The 17,744-nt window shown below is 41.6% G+C and overlaps 1 protein-coding gene across 13 annotated transcripts in view; it reads left to right on the top strand.

Moving 5' to 3' along the window:
* PPP2R2B (protein phosphatase 2 regulatory subunit Bbeta) overlaps nt 1-17,744 on the top strand; it is a 509,042-nt gene that overhangs the window by 316,108 nt on the left and 175,190 nt on the right. For 5 of the 13 annotated variants that reach the window (XM_061423888.1, XM_061423886.1, XM_061423892.1 and 2 more), the window contains exon 3: nt 15,049-15,189. The exons of the other annotated variants lie outside the window; for them this stretch is intronic. In XM_061423888.1, the coding sequence (XP_061279872.1) occupies nt 15,049-15,189 (141 nt within the window). The remainder of the gene's footprint in view (nt 1-15,048; nt 15,190-17,744) is intronic. 13 annotated transcript variants of the gene reach the window in all.

The following is a 17,744-nucleotide window of genomic DNA, read 5'->3' as shown; positions in this document are numbered from 1 at the left end:
GTATCAAACAGAGCACCTCTCTAGTGCTGTGAGCAGGAGATTCCAGGCTGACTGGTTGGGATCACATTCCTGGAGGAGGGTAAAAACTACAATCGGTTAGGTACTAAGTTTCCAGTTTGTTGAGCTGTATTTAGCATAAGTGACTCCATTTTGGGCCTGTGGTCTGTTTAACAATATAGACATCTTTCTGCTGGCACAAGTGATCAGCTCTTGAAATTAGAGGGACTTTAGTTGTCTTAAACCAAAGAGCTGGAACCTATGACTACAACAAAGTGAAGATGCCTAATAGAGGGTGATGAACTCAATCTTGCAGAAGCAGCTGAAGTGGACAAATACATGGTCAAGGAACAGGGACTCGGGGGGAACAGGAAATGTGAGAGACGAAAGAGGCCTGTGTGAAACAGTTTATCCATTAGGGAATGATTAAGTGTGCAGAAGTCATCCTTGGTTGTATGACTGACCTCAGACATCCACAAGAGGCTATGGACTTGTTTGGGTTGGAAAAGAATGAAGAAATACACCTTAAACACTCGTGACATAGTAGCTCATCCTGTCCACCCTGAAGCCAGTAATGTGTCTCAATGCCAATCCATCCCTTCTGCAGTCAGTTCAGTTCAATCACTCAGTTGTGTCTGACTCTTTGTGACCCCATGGACTGCAGCATGCCAGGCCTCCCTGTCCATCACCAACTCCCGGAGTTTATCCACACTCATGTCCATTGAGTCAGTGATGCCATCCAGCCATCTCATCCTCTGTCATCCCCTTCTCCTCCTGCCCTCAATCTTACCAGCATCGGGGTCTTTTCAAATGAGTCAGCTGTTCATATCAGGTGACCAAAGTACTGGAGTTTCAGCTTCAGCATCAGTCCTTCCAGTGAACACCCAGCACTGATCTTCTTTAGGATGGACTGGTTGGATCTCCTTGCAGTCCAAAGGACTCTCAAGAGTCTTCTCCAACACCACAGTTCACAAGCATCAATTCTTTTGCGCTCAGCTTTTTTTATAGAAATAAATTTCATCCCTTCTTAAAGACTCATATATTCTCAGGGAACATTCCGTCGAAAGGGGGCCCACAAGGCTTCCATGTCCTTCTCCTGCTCATGGCCCCAGCCTTAGGTCCCTGCATCCCATACACTCCATGGTATTCCAGGCCTGTCTGTCTTCAGGGCTGCTTCATTAATCTGGGAGGCCTGGTCCACCTTTCTTCATGAGGCTGACCTCCTTTATTTTATTTTTGTAAGCTTTGAAATTTATTTATTTATTTTTGACTGTGATGGTCAAAAGTCTTGTTGCCACGTGGACTTTTCTATAGTCTCTTTATTTTGATGGGCAGGAGCTGCTCTCCAGTTGTGGACAGGCTTCTCATTATAGTGGCTTCTCTTCTTGCTGCGCACAGGTGGGCTTCCGTAGTTGCAGCTCCCAGGCTCTAGAGCACAGGCTCAATAGTTCTGGCTCATGGGCTTAATTGCTCCATGGCCTGTGGGATCTTCCCAGACCAGGGATCAAACCTATGTCTCTTGCACTGGCAGGTAGATTCTTTACCACTGAGCCACCAGGGAATCCCCAAGGCTGACTTCCTTGTTACTTGTGTAACTTCTGTCTTCTGCATATTGAGCTAGTTGCTTGTCTCAGTTCCTCCTGTCACCTTGTACATTCTCTCTTCTATGAAGTCTCTCCTAAGAGTTATATTAAAATGATTCATGTTCTTGTAGAGAAGGACCCTAGTCTTATTCACCTTTGGGTTCCTAGCTCTTAACAGAGTCTGTCGCGCATGGTGGTAGGTGTTTAGTTAGTATTCTTTGCACAAAACTATGGAAACCTATGTTACAGCATTTACTTGGGTGGCTAATAAATCATGTTCACTGCCTTTGGCCTCTTTGGCCTTGCTCACTTCCTTACGAGCAACAGAAAAGCTGGTTAATAAGCTACCATTTATTGAACACTGTTCGAGAGCCAGGCTGTGTCTGGTCACTTTACAGGCATTGATGTCCACTGACTTGCCAAACAACCTTAACTGTGTTAGTGCTTATGCTTTCCAGATGAGATAACTAAGGCTCAAAGAGGGTGAGGAAATTCTGAAGGATCCACGGTGGACAGTCAAACAAGCTGTGTTCTTGCCACCCCTCCACCCTGGGAAGCTGTCACTGTGTGTGTCCCTGTTTGTAACAGCACTTTTCTCTCCCATGCCCTGGAGCCGTTTCCATTTCCTCCTTCGTGTTTACTTATAAGACTCTGAGCAGATCATGGAGCAAAAGCACTTGGATGTTAGTGACAAGGACATGATTGCACAGTTGAAGGCTGATGTTTTAAGTGTGCATTCGGTTCAGGTTGTATTGATTTTTCCCTCTCCACTTTGTTATGGCCAAGTGCTCTGGGCAGAAATCTAACACAACAGGCTCAGAAAACTGTTCCTGGGGTCAGGAGGGTCACAGGTTTCTCTGCACTGATGTGTGGGAACATTAGCCAAATGACAGAGGCTCAGCCAGAAGACTTTAAGTGACTACAGTTGGATGCTTAGAAATTTACTTATTTTTGGCTGTGTTGGTATATTCTACTCAGATGACTTAGTACCTGCTAGCCTGAGACAGGGCAGACCTCAGCTTCGTCTCGTTTGCTCCAGGACAGTAATACTAGTCAGTCAGGCTTTCTGTGAACACAGAGCCTTTGTTTAAAAACATTTTCTGTTAATTTTTTTAAAATTGTTTGTTTACAGTGTTGTGTTAGTTTCTGCTGTACAGCAAAGTGAATCTGTTATATGTATGCATATATTCACTCTTTTCAAAATTTCCTTCCCATTTAGATCACCATAAAGCACTGAGTGGAGTTCCATGCACTATACAATAGATTCTCATTAGTTATCAGTTTTATCCACAGTAGTGAATATGTCAATCCCAATCTCCCAGTTTGTCCTACCACCGCCCGCGCCTTGGTATCCATATGTTTGTTCTCTACATCTGTGACTCTATTTCTATTTTGCAGATGAGTTCATCTTGACCACAACACCTTTACTGCATTGTAACCTCTTGTCCACGTGTTTCTCATCCCACCTCTGAGTTTCTTAAGCACAAGGATTAGATCTCATGCACCTGTTCATTCATTCAAGTCACAACTATTAAGAACATACTGTGCTTGACTCTGGATAGATAGGGATGGATAGAATAGATTAGAACAGAACTCTGTCCAAAAAGAGTTTCAGATCAGATGAGTCACTCAGTCGTGTCCGACTCTTTGCGACCCCATGAATTGCAGCACGCCAGGCCTCCCTGTCCATCACCAACTCCCGGAGTTCACTGAGACTCAAGTCCATCGAGTCAGTGATGCCATCCAGCCATCTCATCCTCTGTCGTCCCCTTCTCCTCCTGCCCCCAATCCCTCCCAGCATCTGAGTCTTTTCCAATGAGTCAACTCTTTTCGCATGAGGTGGCCAAAGTACTGGAGTTTCAGCTTCAGCATCATTCCTTCCAAAGAAATCCTAGGGTTGATCTCCTTCAGAATAGACTGGTTGGATCTCCTTGCAGTCCAAGGGATTCTCAAGAGTCTTCTCCAACACCACAGTTCAAAAGCATCAATTCTTCGGCGCTCAGCCTTCATCACAGTCCAACTCTCACATCCATACATGACCACAGGAAAAACCATAGCCTTGACTAGACGAAACTTTGTTGGCAAAGTAATGTCTGTGCTTTTGAATATGCTATCTAGGTTGGTCATAACTTTCCTTCCAAGGAGTAAGCGTCTTCTAATTTCATGGCTGCAGTCACCATCTGTAGTGATTTTGGAGCCCAGAAAAATAAAGTCTGACACTGTTTCCACTGTTTCCCCATCTATTTCCCATGAAGTGGTGGGACCAGATACCATGATCTTTGTTTTCTGAATGTTGAGCCTTAAGCCAACTTTTTCACTCTCCACTTTCACTTTCATCAAGAGGCTTTTGAGTTCCTCTACACTTTCTGCCATAAGGGTGGTGTTATCTGCATATCTGAGGTTAAACGTCTAAGAAACAACTACTAGAAACTGTTATGAGAACTCTTAGGTATTTTATTCATTTTTGTAGCCCAGAATCTTAACTTAGCACCTGAAATAGCAAGAGTGCTGATTATTTCTTGAGTCCTATTTATGTGCCTGGCACAAGGCTAAGTACATTATATTCATGATCTTATTTAATTCCCACAGCTCTTCATATAGAGCTGTCACTACTATTATTGTCCTCATGTAATAGGTGGGAAGTGTGAAGCATCCAGGAAATGTTTGAGCAAATTCAGAAATAGTTATACACTTGAGCCCGTGTTGTTGATTTGTATTGTCTCTTCTTAAAAATCTCTCATCTGGAAGATTATCCAATATCCTTCAGTAAACCATTCTTGTATTTTAGCCAACATCATTAACTTTTTTCTCTTTAGCATTTTATTCATTCAAGAAATTCTACCAGTCCCAAGAGCATGTCATATGAAATCATAGCGTCCTATTATGTTTAAGTGGCCATTTGGAGTTGGAGCTGTTTAAGAAGAGCCATCAGTCTAAGGTGGCTTTAGACTAGAAGGTTTAAGCCCTAAGATAAATGGAAAATGTAGTGCTTGTCACTTCCTCCTCAGCTTCTTTTCTGCCGTACAGGTCCTACAGAGAACTCAGAGAAGTTTGCTATCTCACGGATATCTTAGATCAGTGATCCTCACCATTTTATCCACCATCAAGCCAGAGAACTACTACTATTAGCCATCATACATTGACCATTCACTACCCACCAGGCATTGTTCTAGGGGCTTTCCATACATTTTCTCATTACTGTAATTATTTTCCTCATTTTCTAGATACGAAAACTGAGATTCAAAAAGAGACTGGACATAGTCCAAATCTGCATAGTCTGCAGAGCCCAGACCCACAATGTGTGTGTGTGTGTGTGTGTGCTCTCTTGTTTAGTTGTGTCTGACTCTTTGAGGCTCAATGGACTGTAGCCCACCAGGCTCTCCAGTCCATGGGATTTCCCAGGCAAGAATACTAGATTGGATTGCCATTTCCTTGTCCAAGATATCTTCCTGACCTAGGGATCCAACCCACATCTCCTGTGTCTCCTGCATTGGCAGATGGATTCTTTACCACTGAGCCACCTGGGAAGCCCTCCAGACTCACAACACTACCCTCTAGTTATTTCTATCAATACCCATTGCAGACTTCAATAGTAATTTTTCAAGTATGTGTCTTAAGGGTGAGGGGAGTAGAGTTTAGAAAGCCCCCTCCAAGTAGTTCTAATATATTTCCCACCCACAAAATCACAACCAAGCATATAGACCAGATGTATCTCAAGTCCTGAAGGGTCTGCTGACCTCTCCAGGCCCTTGGTCTCTTCTTTCCTTAAACCCAGATCATATTTAGATTAAAATTTTTAATGGCAATTCACCAAGTAGTCTCTTTTTTTGAGACAAAGAATAATGACTTTATTTGGAAAGCTGGCAGACAGGAAGATGGCAGACTCATGTCTCAAAATAACCATCTTTCATGTACTGTTTTACAGTAGCCTGTTAGCTTTCACTTGGGTATGTTGTCTGTCCTTTCCAGCTAAACCAGAATTTACTTGAGGGCAGTGTTCATGTCATCTGTAGAGCAGCTGCATAATGCATGGTGGGGCACACAAGCACTTAATAGGTGCCACTCATTTGCTTCAAAAGGGACAGGATAGCTTATTGGGCTCTGGAGGCAATTTTCCACTTCCTATGAGTAGCTGAGACCCAGTGAAAAAAATATGTGAAGTCCATATACTTTATTTGTGAAATACGATTAGAACAATACCTCATAGGTTTATTGGGAATATTAAGAGGGTTCGTACACAGCACTTGATGTAGTTCCTGGCACTTAATAAGCACTCAATAAATAGGAATTAGTAATTCCTATTACTAATTATAATTACTAAGTATTCCGTTCCTACAGAATAGCTGAATTCCTTGGGTGTTTGCTATTTGTTCCATGCTGGGCTAAATGCTTTGTTTGCAGTTATCTCATTTAATTTTTTTGTTGTATATAGAAAAGGTTTGTCTGCTTCAGTGAGACATACCTTTCCTGTTACCCCAAAGTTATTTAAGAATATTGGCTGCTCTCACTGTCTACAAAGGCAAGTTGCAGGCTGCCAGGCACAAGTATGCTATCGCAACACACTGTTGGTAATCCTTAGCCTTCTCATAATCATTAACTGCTAACAACAGCTAAAGCAAATGTTTTGCTTTTTTATATAAATTACAGTGGATTCAGATCACTGTGATACTCTCCCTCCCTCTCAATTCTGTCCCTATGCCCTCTCTCTCAAGTTAAAGAAGAAAGGAAAAATGAGTCATTAATCAGAGCATCTCACATGGACACTTCATCCTTGTATGTTGCTGTACAAAACAGAATGAGGGCCGCTGGTCCAGGCTCTGTGTGGTATCAAATCTTTTAGGACCTAGGGACACTTGTAGGGCGAACAGAGAGAAGCCGTTTCATTCACTGTGTTCCAGACCAGGAGGAACATTAAGTTCTTCAATGCACGAGTCTGTGTACTTTACAGAGAAGTTACAACAGGTTGTGTTGCCCTGTTTTGTTTTGCCCTATCAATTTGGTGCTAAATAACAAGCTAGGAGATTTCTGACCACACTACAGAAAGTATGCTTTGGTGATTGATAAAGGAATTCTGCACAGCACAGAGTTTTCAGGGCAGTGAAACTACTCTGGATACTACTGTGGGGAGATACATCATTCTCCACTTTTCCACACCCACCAAGTGGACCCTAATGTAAACCATGAATGCTGGTCGGTGGTGATGTATCGATGCAGGTTCATCCACTGTAACACTGTACCACCACTCTAGTGACGGATGTTGATAATTGAGAAGCCAATGTGAGGGGGACATGGACGGGCAGGAGAGAGGAGAGAACTCTCTGTTCCTTCTGTTCAATTTTTCTGTGACCCTAAAACTGTTACAAAACTGCTCGAAAAGATAAAGTCTATTAAAAACAAAAACAGGAATCCAGTCTTGTTAAACAAACATGAGCATCTGTTATGTGCCAGACTATGGGATAAATTTGGGGGGGGGGCACTAAAATAATTAATTTTGCATAAATTGCACATCTTTGGTGAGAAAAATGAGTGCATATCCTTAGTAAACTGAAGTCTGGGAAGAGAGATAAGTGAGAATACAATCTCTAAAATGTTCAATGAGGGTTCTGTGAAGATGCTTACAGTAGAATAGAAGGGAGATGGGATGCATCTAATTGGACCTGGAAGGTAAAGTAAGGGAGGCTTCCTGAGGTAGGTGATAGCCAAGCAGAGTCTTGTAGGATGAATAAAAACTTTCCAAGCCCACAGAGATAAAGGTGGAGACAGTTCTTTGATAGCATAGAACAGATGTAATTCTCTTGCTTACTGCCTGACTCTAAATATGTTGCAGAGGTGACTTTAAACTCAGTTTTAGTTTTCTGCAGTGGATAATTCTTTTCTCCTGGAGTGTAATGAGATTGGCTTAATTAATGTTTGTAAAGTTTTCTGTAGTCTTTGGGTTAAAGGTGAAGTAGAATGGAGACATCTATTACTTATTATCATAGCTTCGCCAGCATCTGATCACATAAGGAAAAAATCCCTGGAAGGTCATTTCTAAGAAGCAGTATTAATCTGGTGGCTATTAAGCCTAATGTAACTTACTGGAACAATGAAATAGCGAGGGAAAACAAAATGACATCAACATGAAGATAATAATGAATTTAAATCATAAGCCTTATTGCCTTACTGCAGCTGCTGAGGATGAGACAAGCTGGAAGTATCTAAACTTAACTCCGCCACTGCCTGGAAGCTTCTAATTAAAAGTTTTCAAATAAAATCAATAAGTTTTGACATAAAGGAGCAGATGGCTTAAGAGAGAGAACTGAAAGACTGTAATAGGAAAGCAGTGGGCTTTCACTCCACTGGAAAAGACATTCCAAGTAGGAGAAAACAGGAACCAAAGTGGACCAATTTAGGATGCTGGAAAGGCAGGATTAGGCCCTGTTCCGTCATAAATATAACTGTGAAATTTTAGTTCATGGCACTGCTAAACCTGGCTGTTGCCAGAATCCAGACAGGTGAAACAGGAATGATATTCTCTGTCTCCCACAAAGGGATGTTTGTCCATTCCCTGGAGTGGTTTTGTTCATTCTTCCTTCTTTCATTCACCACTGGTTTATCGAGCACCCATGAAGTGCTGGTACTTTGCTGGGGAACAAAAATCAGACAAGATTTTGTGCCTCTCAAAGAACCAACTTAGTGAAGACCTCATTTGTTGGCTAACAAAATACAGCAAATGAAAATAGTTAAACATTGTTCAGTACTGTGCAAACATTTGATGTTATTTGACAGTATTGATGATAGTACCATACTTGTATCTTATGAATTTTATAAAAATACCCTCATGTGCATTATAGTTGTACTTCCCTGGTGGCTCAGATGATAAAAAAAAAATCTGCCTGCAATGCAGGAAACCTCGGTTGGATCCCTGGGTTGGGAAGATCCCCTGGAGAAGGGAATGGCATTATAATTAATCCTTCTGACAGATATCTGAGGTAGATGTTGGCAACTTGCAACCCAGAGGAAACTGAAATTCACAGGATGTGAATTCTTGCCCAGAATCATGAAGCCAGTTAATGACAGAGCTGAGACTTGAACCCAGCTCTTCTGAGACTAGTTGGCATGTTCTTTTGCTGCTGTGGGTTAACCTTTGGGACAGTCATTTGGAATTTCAATTGTGTGACCATTGTAAAGCTCTGATCCAAAGAGAATGCTTGTATGAGCAACTCTCAGCAATGCTAACATCTCAGATGTGTGTATTGAGAGGTGCGGGTGGCCCACCAGGCAGAAATAGGGCGTAAACAGAACACTGATGTGGGCAAAATGAATCTAGGAATAGTATCACTATGTGAGGTCTTTGTCTGAACTTGCTGATGCAGCAGGCACTGGGAGCTCCATGTCCTTCCTGGGTCATTTTCATTTGGATATCAGCCTGCCTGTGTTTACTCAGCTTCAGTTCAAGGTGTGGAGAGGTTCCCTTTGACCTCAGTGCCTTGTGGAAAATGGAAGTCAGGCTCTATGGGTTTCCTTGGCCTTCAGAAGCCAAGGCGAGGTCAAGGCAGTGAGTTCCACTTGGGTGCAGACAAGTCATGGTTACTTCTGGACCCTCCTTGCCGTTGGGTTCCACAGAGTAGTTTTTAAGTGCCCTGTAACTTGGAATAAAAGAGATACACAAATCCTCCCTCTCCCAGATTTCACCTGTTTGCAGATTTCCAAGATCCGTATATAAATTTGGGACACTGCAAGGGAAGATATATTAATATATGGCCTCTTTGCAAGATATACATCAATTAGCGATGCTCTCTGGGTTTTCCAGACACCTCTGCATGTCTAAAAGCAACGCCCTCTTCAAGGTCACCTCAGATGGTGCCCCCTTCTCTGCTTATCCACATCTTACCTCTGACACCACTGACACTTTGTACTTTTCTGCTGGCAGGTGTCTCTTCAGTTATTATGTTCCTGCTCTCGTCACCCCATTCCCCAATCCTCAGCCCACATGAAAGCCAATACTCTATTCAAATATATGTGTATGGGCGTATAATAGATATTTATCCATGGTACAATTACATATGTTAAATTTTTACTGAATGCCATATATTTAAATAATCTCTATGAAACCATGTTACCTCTCTGCCTCACACCCTCTGTGGCTTCCCTTTCCATGCAGAACAAAACCATAACACTTGGCCATGGCCAGAACACACCCAGCCCATCTCTCTGCCGTGGTCCATCAGCCCTTGAACCTGCCCAGCTCCTTCCTCCTTCATGGTTCTCATTTATCTATTCCCTCCACTGAGACTGTTTTTCCTCCCATGTTTTGAAACTCTGGGTCTCACATTCAAAAATCAAATAGTACCTGTGCTCACTCATCCTCTAACTCAATTCCCCATTCATAACCCTTCTACCACTTCATTCACTTTTAATTTTGTTTGGATCTGACTGATCCACCAGAAATGCACGTCTCCTAAGGGACCCTTCTGATACATCCTCAGAGCTGGGCACTGTGCCCAGCAGACAGCCTCTTAGTCACAACTGAAATGAATGAAGGATGTGTCTTGTGACCCACCCACCCTAAAGTGCAGCTCGTTGTATGTAACAGTAACAGCAGCAATGGTTACCAAGTGTTGGTGATGCACCAGACGCTCTTCTAGCATCCTGTGTGAATTCATCCATGTATTTCTCATGAAAATCTATGATGTTTGTGGCATTAACACCAGCCCCACTTTTCAGATGAGAAAACTGAGAAGTTTGGTGATTTGAAATATTTAACAAAGAAGCAATTTGCTCAAGACTGTGCATCTAGAAAATGGCCGAGCCAGGATTCAAGCCAAGGTTCTGAAGTTCCTGCATTTACTTTCTCACCTTCCTGTCTTCCTGTAGCAGAGAGTCACATATACATTTGAGTTCATTGAAAGAAACTAGACACATGCTGTGGTGTGGGGAAGTTAACCAGTCTCACACCTGCTACAGTGTACTCTTCCCAGCCTGGTGAGTCTAGAGCATGGCATCATCATTTCTTTAGTGTGTTCCTTTGAAAGGAAAACCCGAGTAATCTCTGCAGATGCTGGGTTTGAAAGAATCATTGTCCCTCATCAGAAAGCATAATTAAGAGCCTCTCTGCCCGTTAAATGAGGCAGTGAATACTAACACATTTTGTAAGAGTATAAAATGCTCTATAAATGTTAGTTATTGTTATTCCCGAGCTCCATGGGACAGCGGCTTATGTTGCAGAACTGCGGGTTCAGAATCCTTCAGAAGTAGTAAATTTACCCAGTAGTCAAGGAAAGGAAATGCCTCTGGTTTATTTCCTTCCATCATCCCGAAAACTAAATAGAAATTCATTCTTCTCCTGTGTTTCCAAAATCCAGGGTCAGAGATATGCAAATTTAAATATGCAGGCTGCTTTTAAATGATACATGAAAGGGATTTTTGAAATGAATGTGCTGTGATTGAATTTCTGGTCAGTCACCCAGAAGGCATTTTGCACTAAGCTCTGGACCCAATTCCACTGAAAATGCATGAAACTTTGGTGCCTGCAGCCAGTCTAGCCCCAGACGGAGATCAGGGTCCTTGCCACAGAACTTCCATTAAACGATGCAGACCCCCAGGCTCAAAGTTGAAAAACAAATTAGCACAAGCCTAAAAGAAATCCAGTACAAAGTTACTTTAAAAATACCTTTTCCATAACCTTAGCCTGACGACGTAAACTCTTTGATTTCAAGCTGCTTGATAAGAACAATGTGCATTAATATATAACCTAGTTTTTTCAATGGAGGCACCTTTGTCAGTTTCAAAAGAATTTGGCTATTCTTTGGGAGTAAGAATATTGTGAATACCAATAGATAAGAAACATGGATAAAATAAATCACTTATTGTGTGTGACTTAGACTGAGGTGATTTGTAAGAGTAACTGACAGGAGTTGGCTTTCTTAAGTATGGTTGGAGAGCTCTGCTAATCATTTGTTTATTATTAAACAAGTTTGCTAAGCAACCTTCTTTCTTGGAGATGATCAAAGGTAAGCTTCAGCCTTATATGACTTACCATGAAATTCTCAAGTAGTGGAATTTTAAATTACATTTCCTTCCTTTAACTGAAAAGTATGCCAGTAATACATGTACAGGGTCTTGTGCAGCAAAAATACAGAAGGTGAAGCTAATTTCACCTTAACTGTCCCAATCCCACTCTTCAGGGGATTAGTGCCGCTTTGGAGCATATCCTTCCAGACCTTCCTCTATACATTTGTCTCTATGTATTAAATTTTTTTTAATTAATGTTTATATAGATGGTATACTAGTTATTGATTGCCGTCACAACACTCAGCGGTTTGAAATAATGTACTTTTCATAGCTAAAACCTTTAGTATTCTAAGAGTGAGGAATGCATGGATGTCTGTACTGGGGGTGGGAGGAGTTCACTTATGATCTCTCATGAAGTTGTAGTCAGGACATAAGCCAGGACTGCAGTCATCTGAAGGCGGGACTGGAGCTGGAGGATCTGCTTCCCTGATGGCTCACTCATGGCTGTTGGCTGGAGGCCTCAGTCCATCATCGGCTGCTGGCCGAAGACTGCTACCTGGGCATACTGCAGGGCTCCTTTAGTGTTCTTATAAGAGGGTAGCTGGCTTCCTCTAGAGCAAGTGATGAGAGAGAGAGAGAGAGCGCAGAAGATATCAAGGAGGAAGCCACAATGCCTTTTTCTGAACTAGTCTTGAAAGTGACACATTGTCATTTCTGCCATGTTCTATTCATGAGAAATGAGTCACTACGTCTGGCCCACATACAAGGGGAGGTCAATCAGGTTCCACTTGCTACAAGAAGAGAATCAAATTTTAATAGTTTCTGGACATATTTTTAAACCACCACATATGTCGTACAGCACATAGGATTCTATAGTTTGCTCTTGTCATTCAGTAATCTGTTTTATGATGGACATATTATTTTATGTGCTATTTTGTTATATGTATTGGTTTATTCTTTTAACTACTGCATACTGTTCCCTTCTTTATTTAATCATTCTCCTCTTGCTAGATGCACCTTGAACTTAATCTCAGATTTTCATAGAAAACACAGCGGAGGGGGTGCTTGCTGATGCCTGTTTAGCACATGTGCCAGGATTTCTCTAGTTAAAATGCACTGAAGTGGAATTGCTGAGTTGAAGGATTTTACCATAACAATTAGTATCAAATTGCCCTCTAAAGTGGCTATTCTTATTTTCAACCGTTTGTTCATCCCCCCCCCCCCCCAGACGCTTGGGAGGACTTGTGGTAGAACTAACGTTATCAGGTAAAATATCAGGTAAAATACCTTAGGGGCCTTGGAGATAATTTTGACCCTTTTCAAGTTTAGACTTGTGAGGGGCATGAGAATTATCCCTTTTGACACCCACTTTGCTCATGATTACAGCTTTTCTGCTTCAACTCTGCTTGATATAAGCAAAAATCCCAGAGCCCATACCTCAGGGGACAGGGAGACTTAACTGTTGTTTACAAAGTGCTCAGAGGTTTTCAGGTACAAGGTGCCCCTGGAGAGCCTGGTTGATTAGTGTTCATTCAAAACCGCTTCCTATATTCTGGTAGCAGCTGAGAAATCACATGCACCAATCTAGCTTGTAGATTTGAATGCAAAAGAAATGCCATTTCAGTAGCAACTATTCCTGGACTCTGGCTGAGCTTTCCTATTGCAAGTTACTGATGCATAAAATCACTGAATCTTCTGGGCCCTCCCACCATATAACTTATGCTTACTTTAAAGTCAACAACCATACTGACTTCCTACCATTTAAATTGTCCAGTGTCCTTGGCTGGCAAGAATCATTAACAGCAGCTACCAACCATTTGACAGCTTAACTTCACAAAAGGGCTTGGCCTGATTGATTTCTGTTTATTTACTGTGCCGTCCCTCATTAGAATGGTTGGTTGGCCTGATCCAAAATAGTGTGCCATTGAGACAACCATCATTCACTCATTCAACATATATTTATTACACCCCTTCTGTGTGTAAGGTACTGTGTTGTTTGATGTTTATGTGTGGGAAGAGTAAGGGTAATCAATCACATATTGATCCCCTCAAGAGTTTGAAATCTGATGATAATTATTATTAGTTGTTTAGTGTTTCTTGTATATCAGGCACTGTACTAAGCACTTTATAAACATCAATACCTTTCACCCTTCGCAGTCCTGTTGAAGTAGGTGGTGGTTGTTCAGTTGCTCAGTCGCGTCCAACTCTTTGCCACCCCATGGATTGCAGCGCACCAGGCTTCCCTGTCCATCACCAACTCCCAGAGCTTACTCAAACTCATGTCCATTGAGTTGGTGATGCTATCTATCTCATCCTCTGTCGTCTCCTTTTCCTCCTGCCTTCAGTCTTTCCTAGCATCAGTGTCATTTCCAGGGAGTCAGTTCTTGGCATCAACGTGGCCAGAATACTGGAGCTACAGCTTCAGCATCAGTCCTTCCAATGAGTATTCAGGGTTGATTTCCTTTAGGAGTGACTGTAGGTTTAAGTAGGTGTTGTTGCCATTTTGCACATGTGTCATGATAAATGCAGAACCCTAGTTTTGTCATGAAGCAGCTGCTCGTCTTTATCTATGTTCCTAACCCAGCTGAGCCCCAGTACCTGAGAAGACTGGAGAAGTTCAGCTTTTGCCAAAATGTTTACTCTCACAAGAAGCACCATGGAAACCAGGATCTACAATTTGAGCATATACCCTGCTCAGACATCCCTGAGGCCCACGGGGATTTCTCCTGTGGATCTCAGCTCAGAGCTGCTTGCCCTGTGCTTACCTGACAAGAATGGATCCCCAGATCCCATGCTGTCAGAGCTCTGGGAACCTTCCCTTCTGAATTCTTAGCACAGGGGAAGCGCATGTGTGTAAGAGTATTTACTGCACTCCACCAGAGTGCTGTAAACTCCATGGGGAGCTTTGTACTTTTTGTGCTCAATTCTGCTTTCTCAGACTCTGGCACAGAGTTTGGACCAAATAATCAATATTATTTCATTGATTAACTGATGGCTTTAGTCAAGGTTCTGAAAAGAACCACACTAAGGAAACTGCAGCCTTTTTTAACTTGTCTCACACCATCCAAGCCTCATTCAACGAACATTTATCAACCATGTCCCATCATCTAGGCTCTGAATTAGGTACTGAGGATGTAGCCAGGTAGACATGGTCCTTATTCTCTTGGGGTTTGCATTGCAGTCAGGAAATCCAGATGATCAATTGTTGAAATAAAAAGATAAAGAGAATTTCATATATTTGGTTAGTCCTGAGAAAAAAATTAAACTCAGAACTCTCAATTGAATCAGGGGTGGTCAGGAAAGATGCTCCAAAAAGGGGACATTGGCATGAGGTGGTAATCATGATGAGGAGCCAGCCTTGTGAAGTTGTAGGCACAGAATGGTCCCTGTGTCAGTAAATGTACTTGATCAGGACAAAACCCTGAGTGTCATCCTTGACTCCTTCCCCTTGCATACCTGTCTCTTCAATCTCCAGAGCATTTCAGATTGGCCAGCTTCTCCTTGCCCTCATCGCTACTGCACTGGTCCAAGCCGCCTCCCTCTCGCACCTGGACTGTTGTGATGACCTACCAACAGGATTATCTGTCTCCATGTCTCTACCCACTGTCTGCTCTCTGTAAGTCAGATCACGTCACTGCCCCTCTCAAATCCTTCAATGCCTTCTCCTTACATTGAGGGCCTGTGTGAACCAAGCCCTCAGAATTTCACAGATGGGGCCTCCTCTCCAACCTCAGTTCCTGCTGCCCTCATGCTCCACACACTCTACCCTCCACGCTGCTCCCCGAGTGGGCCAGATGTGTTCCCACTCGGGCTCTTTATACTTGTGGTTTCTTATTGCTGGGAAACTCTTCCCCCTATACTTCTATTGTCTGCTCCATTGATTCATTCAAGTTCTGTTCAAATATTAACCAGAAGCCTTCCCAACTCCCTATTGAAAATGGTAACATTATTTCCTATACCTTAACGTTGTCTAATTTTTCTTCATAGAACTCCTCACATCAACCACATGTTATATGTCTGTCTCTCCTATTGGAATGTAAAGCCAATGAGGGTGGGAACTGAGTCAGCTTTATTCACTGCTGTGTTACCAGTACCTGGAATTGTGGTCCTAAATCAATATTTCTTGGATGGATGGATATAGATAGATGGATGAGTGAATGGACGAATGGGTAGGTGATTGGGTGGATGGATGACAAAACACAAGAACATGAATCTTTATATATTGGAAAAGCAGAAAAAAGGCAGGAATGGGGAGACAGAAGAAGAGGCTGTAGAGGCAGGCTGAGGTCAGATTATACCCCTGTAAGTGATTTTAAGAAATTCAGAATTACTCTAAGAGGCTGGAGAAACTGTCACCTCTAGAAAGCTTTTGCTTTGTAATTCCTCTAAGAAGTGACATGATATTTGGAGAATCCTTGGATTATATGACCTCTTATGTATTACTTTCTCTGATACCCAGAAACAAATCTTTGCCCTGTGCTTTGATCCTATCAATGTTTTCTAGAGATACTATGGATTAAACAGCACATATTGAATTAGCTACTTTGAGTTACTGTATAAATGTACTTCCCTGGGAAGTCATCTCTGACCTCCCAAAACAGAGTTAAGGGTCCTGCCACTTGCCACTGCAGCTCCAACTGGCACCAGAGAATGCGGTACTGCTTTGCAGTGTTTGTTTCTCTGTTACTTCCATTGGATTGTAAACTTCTTGAGACTGGAGAGGCCTTCTTGTTGGCTCCTTCAGCCCAGAAACGACAGAGAGTTGGCTGGTATCTGGATCCAGTCCATCAAGGTGTGTGTTTTACCTGTTTCATTTTATGTTATGATAGCTGCCAACATTTTAGATTTTTAAAAAATTGATTTCTGGCTTCCGTTGAAATTTTATAAGATGTGAAAATGCTGTGTCCATGGTCTCAACAACTAGAGAAATTAAGTAGCTGCCTGTTCCTAGGCAGCATGCTTTCTCCTGCAAGCCACAGTCCCCACCACTCTCTGTTACTGGTGAGAGCATCTTGTCATTTAGCAGATGATTGAGTTTTTGTTTTGTTGTAGTCAAGAAATATAATTCTGTATTCACTTTGCCATCAAAGAAGGCTACATGTTGTTAAACATGGTACTTAAAACCCCTTTTGGAAAGTTAAGTTTATGATACTAGTCCCAAAATAAACAAGTGTTGTTATTTGGTGTTTAAAAGCATAGGCTTTCCCTGCCCACTTGACATAGAAAAGGTATTAATTTTCTCCAAATTGGTATACAGATTCAATATAATTCCTAATAAAATCTTACCAAGATTTTTTGTAGATGTAGACAAGATTATTCCAAAATTTATATGAAAAGTCAGAGGAACCATAATAGCTAAAATGACTTTTAAAAGAATAATAAAATAGAAATCAATATATTTAATAACAATGATGACCATATAGTAGTAACAGAGGGATAGATTTACAGATCTGTGGAACATAATAAAGACTCCAGAAACAGACCCATGCAAATATGCCCAACTGGTTTTTTACTTGTAGTTTAATGAAGGAAAGAAAGTCTTTTCTTCACATGGTTCTGGAGCAACTGCATCTATAGACAAAACATGAACCTCAATCTAAGTCTCACAGTGTACACAAAAAGTAACTCCAAATGGATCAAAGTCTTAAGTTTATGAACTTAAACTTATAAACTTTTTAGAGAGAAAAAAAAAAATCTTTAGGATCTAGGTTAGGTAAAAATGTCTTATACTTGACACAAAACATGATCCATAAAAGGAAAATTAGATAAGTTGAACTTGATCACAGTAAAAACCGCTTGCTCTGCAGGGGGGGGGGGACCCAGTTAAGAAGATGAAATGTCAGGCTAAAGACTGGGACAAAATATTTACAAACTATCAATACATAGCAGACAAAAAACAGTTTTTAAAGTATATAAAGAGCCTAAAATTCAGTATAAAAAAGATAATAATCCTAGAAAGCAGGCAAAAAAAGTGAAGAGACGTTTCACCAAAGAGGATATTTAGATGGCAAATAGACACTTCAAAAAGTGTTCAATATCATTGAGGAAATGCTAATTAATACTGTACAATAAGGTATCTATCACAGTGGCTAAAATAAAAAGTTGTGACAACACCAAATGCTGGTGAAGATGCAGAAAAACTTGATCTGTCATATATTTTTTGGTGGGGAA

The sequence above is a fragment of the Bos javanicus genome, chromosome 7, assembly GCF_032452875.1.
Source record: "Bos javanicus breed banteng chromosome 7, ARS-OSU_banteng_1.0, whole genome shotgun sequence".
Lineage (NCBI taxonomy): Eukaryota > Metazoa > Chordata > Mammalia > Artiodactyla > Bovidae > Bos > Bos javanicus.
Note: the sequence above shows the minus strand (reverse complement) of the source record. Positions and strands in the feature narration are given on the sequence as shown.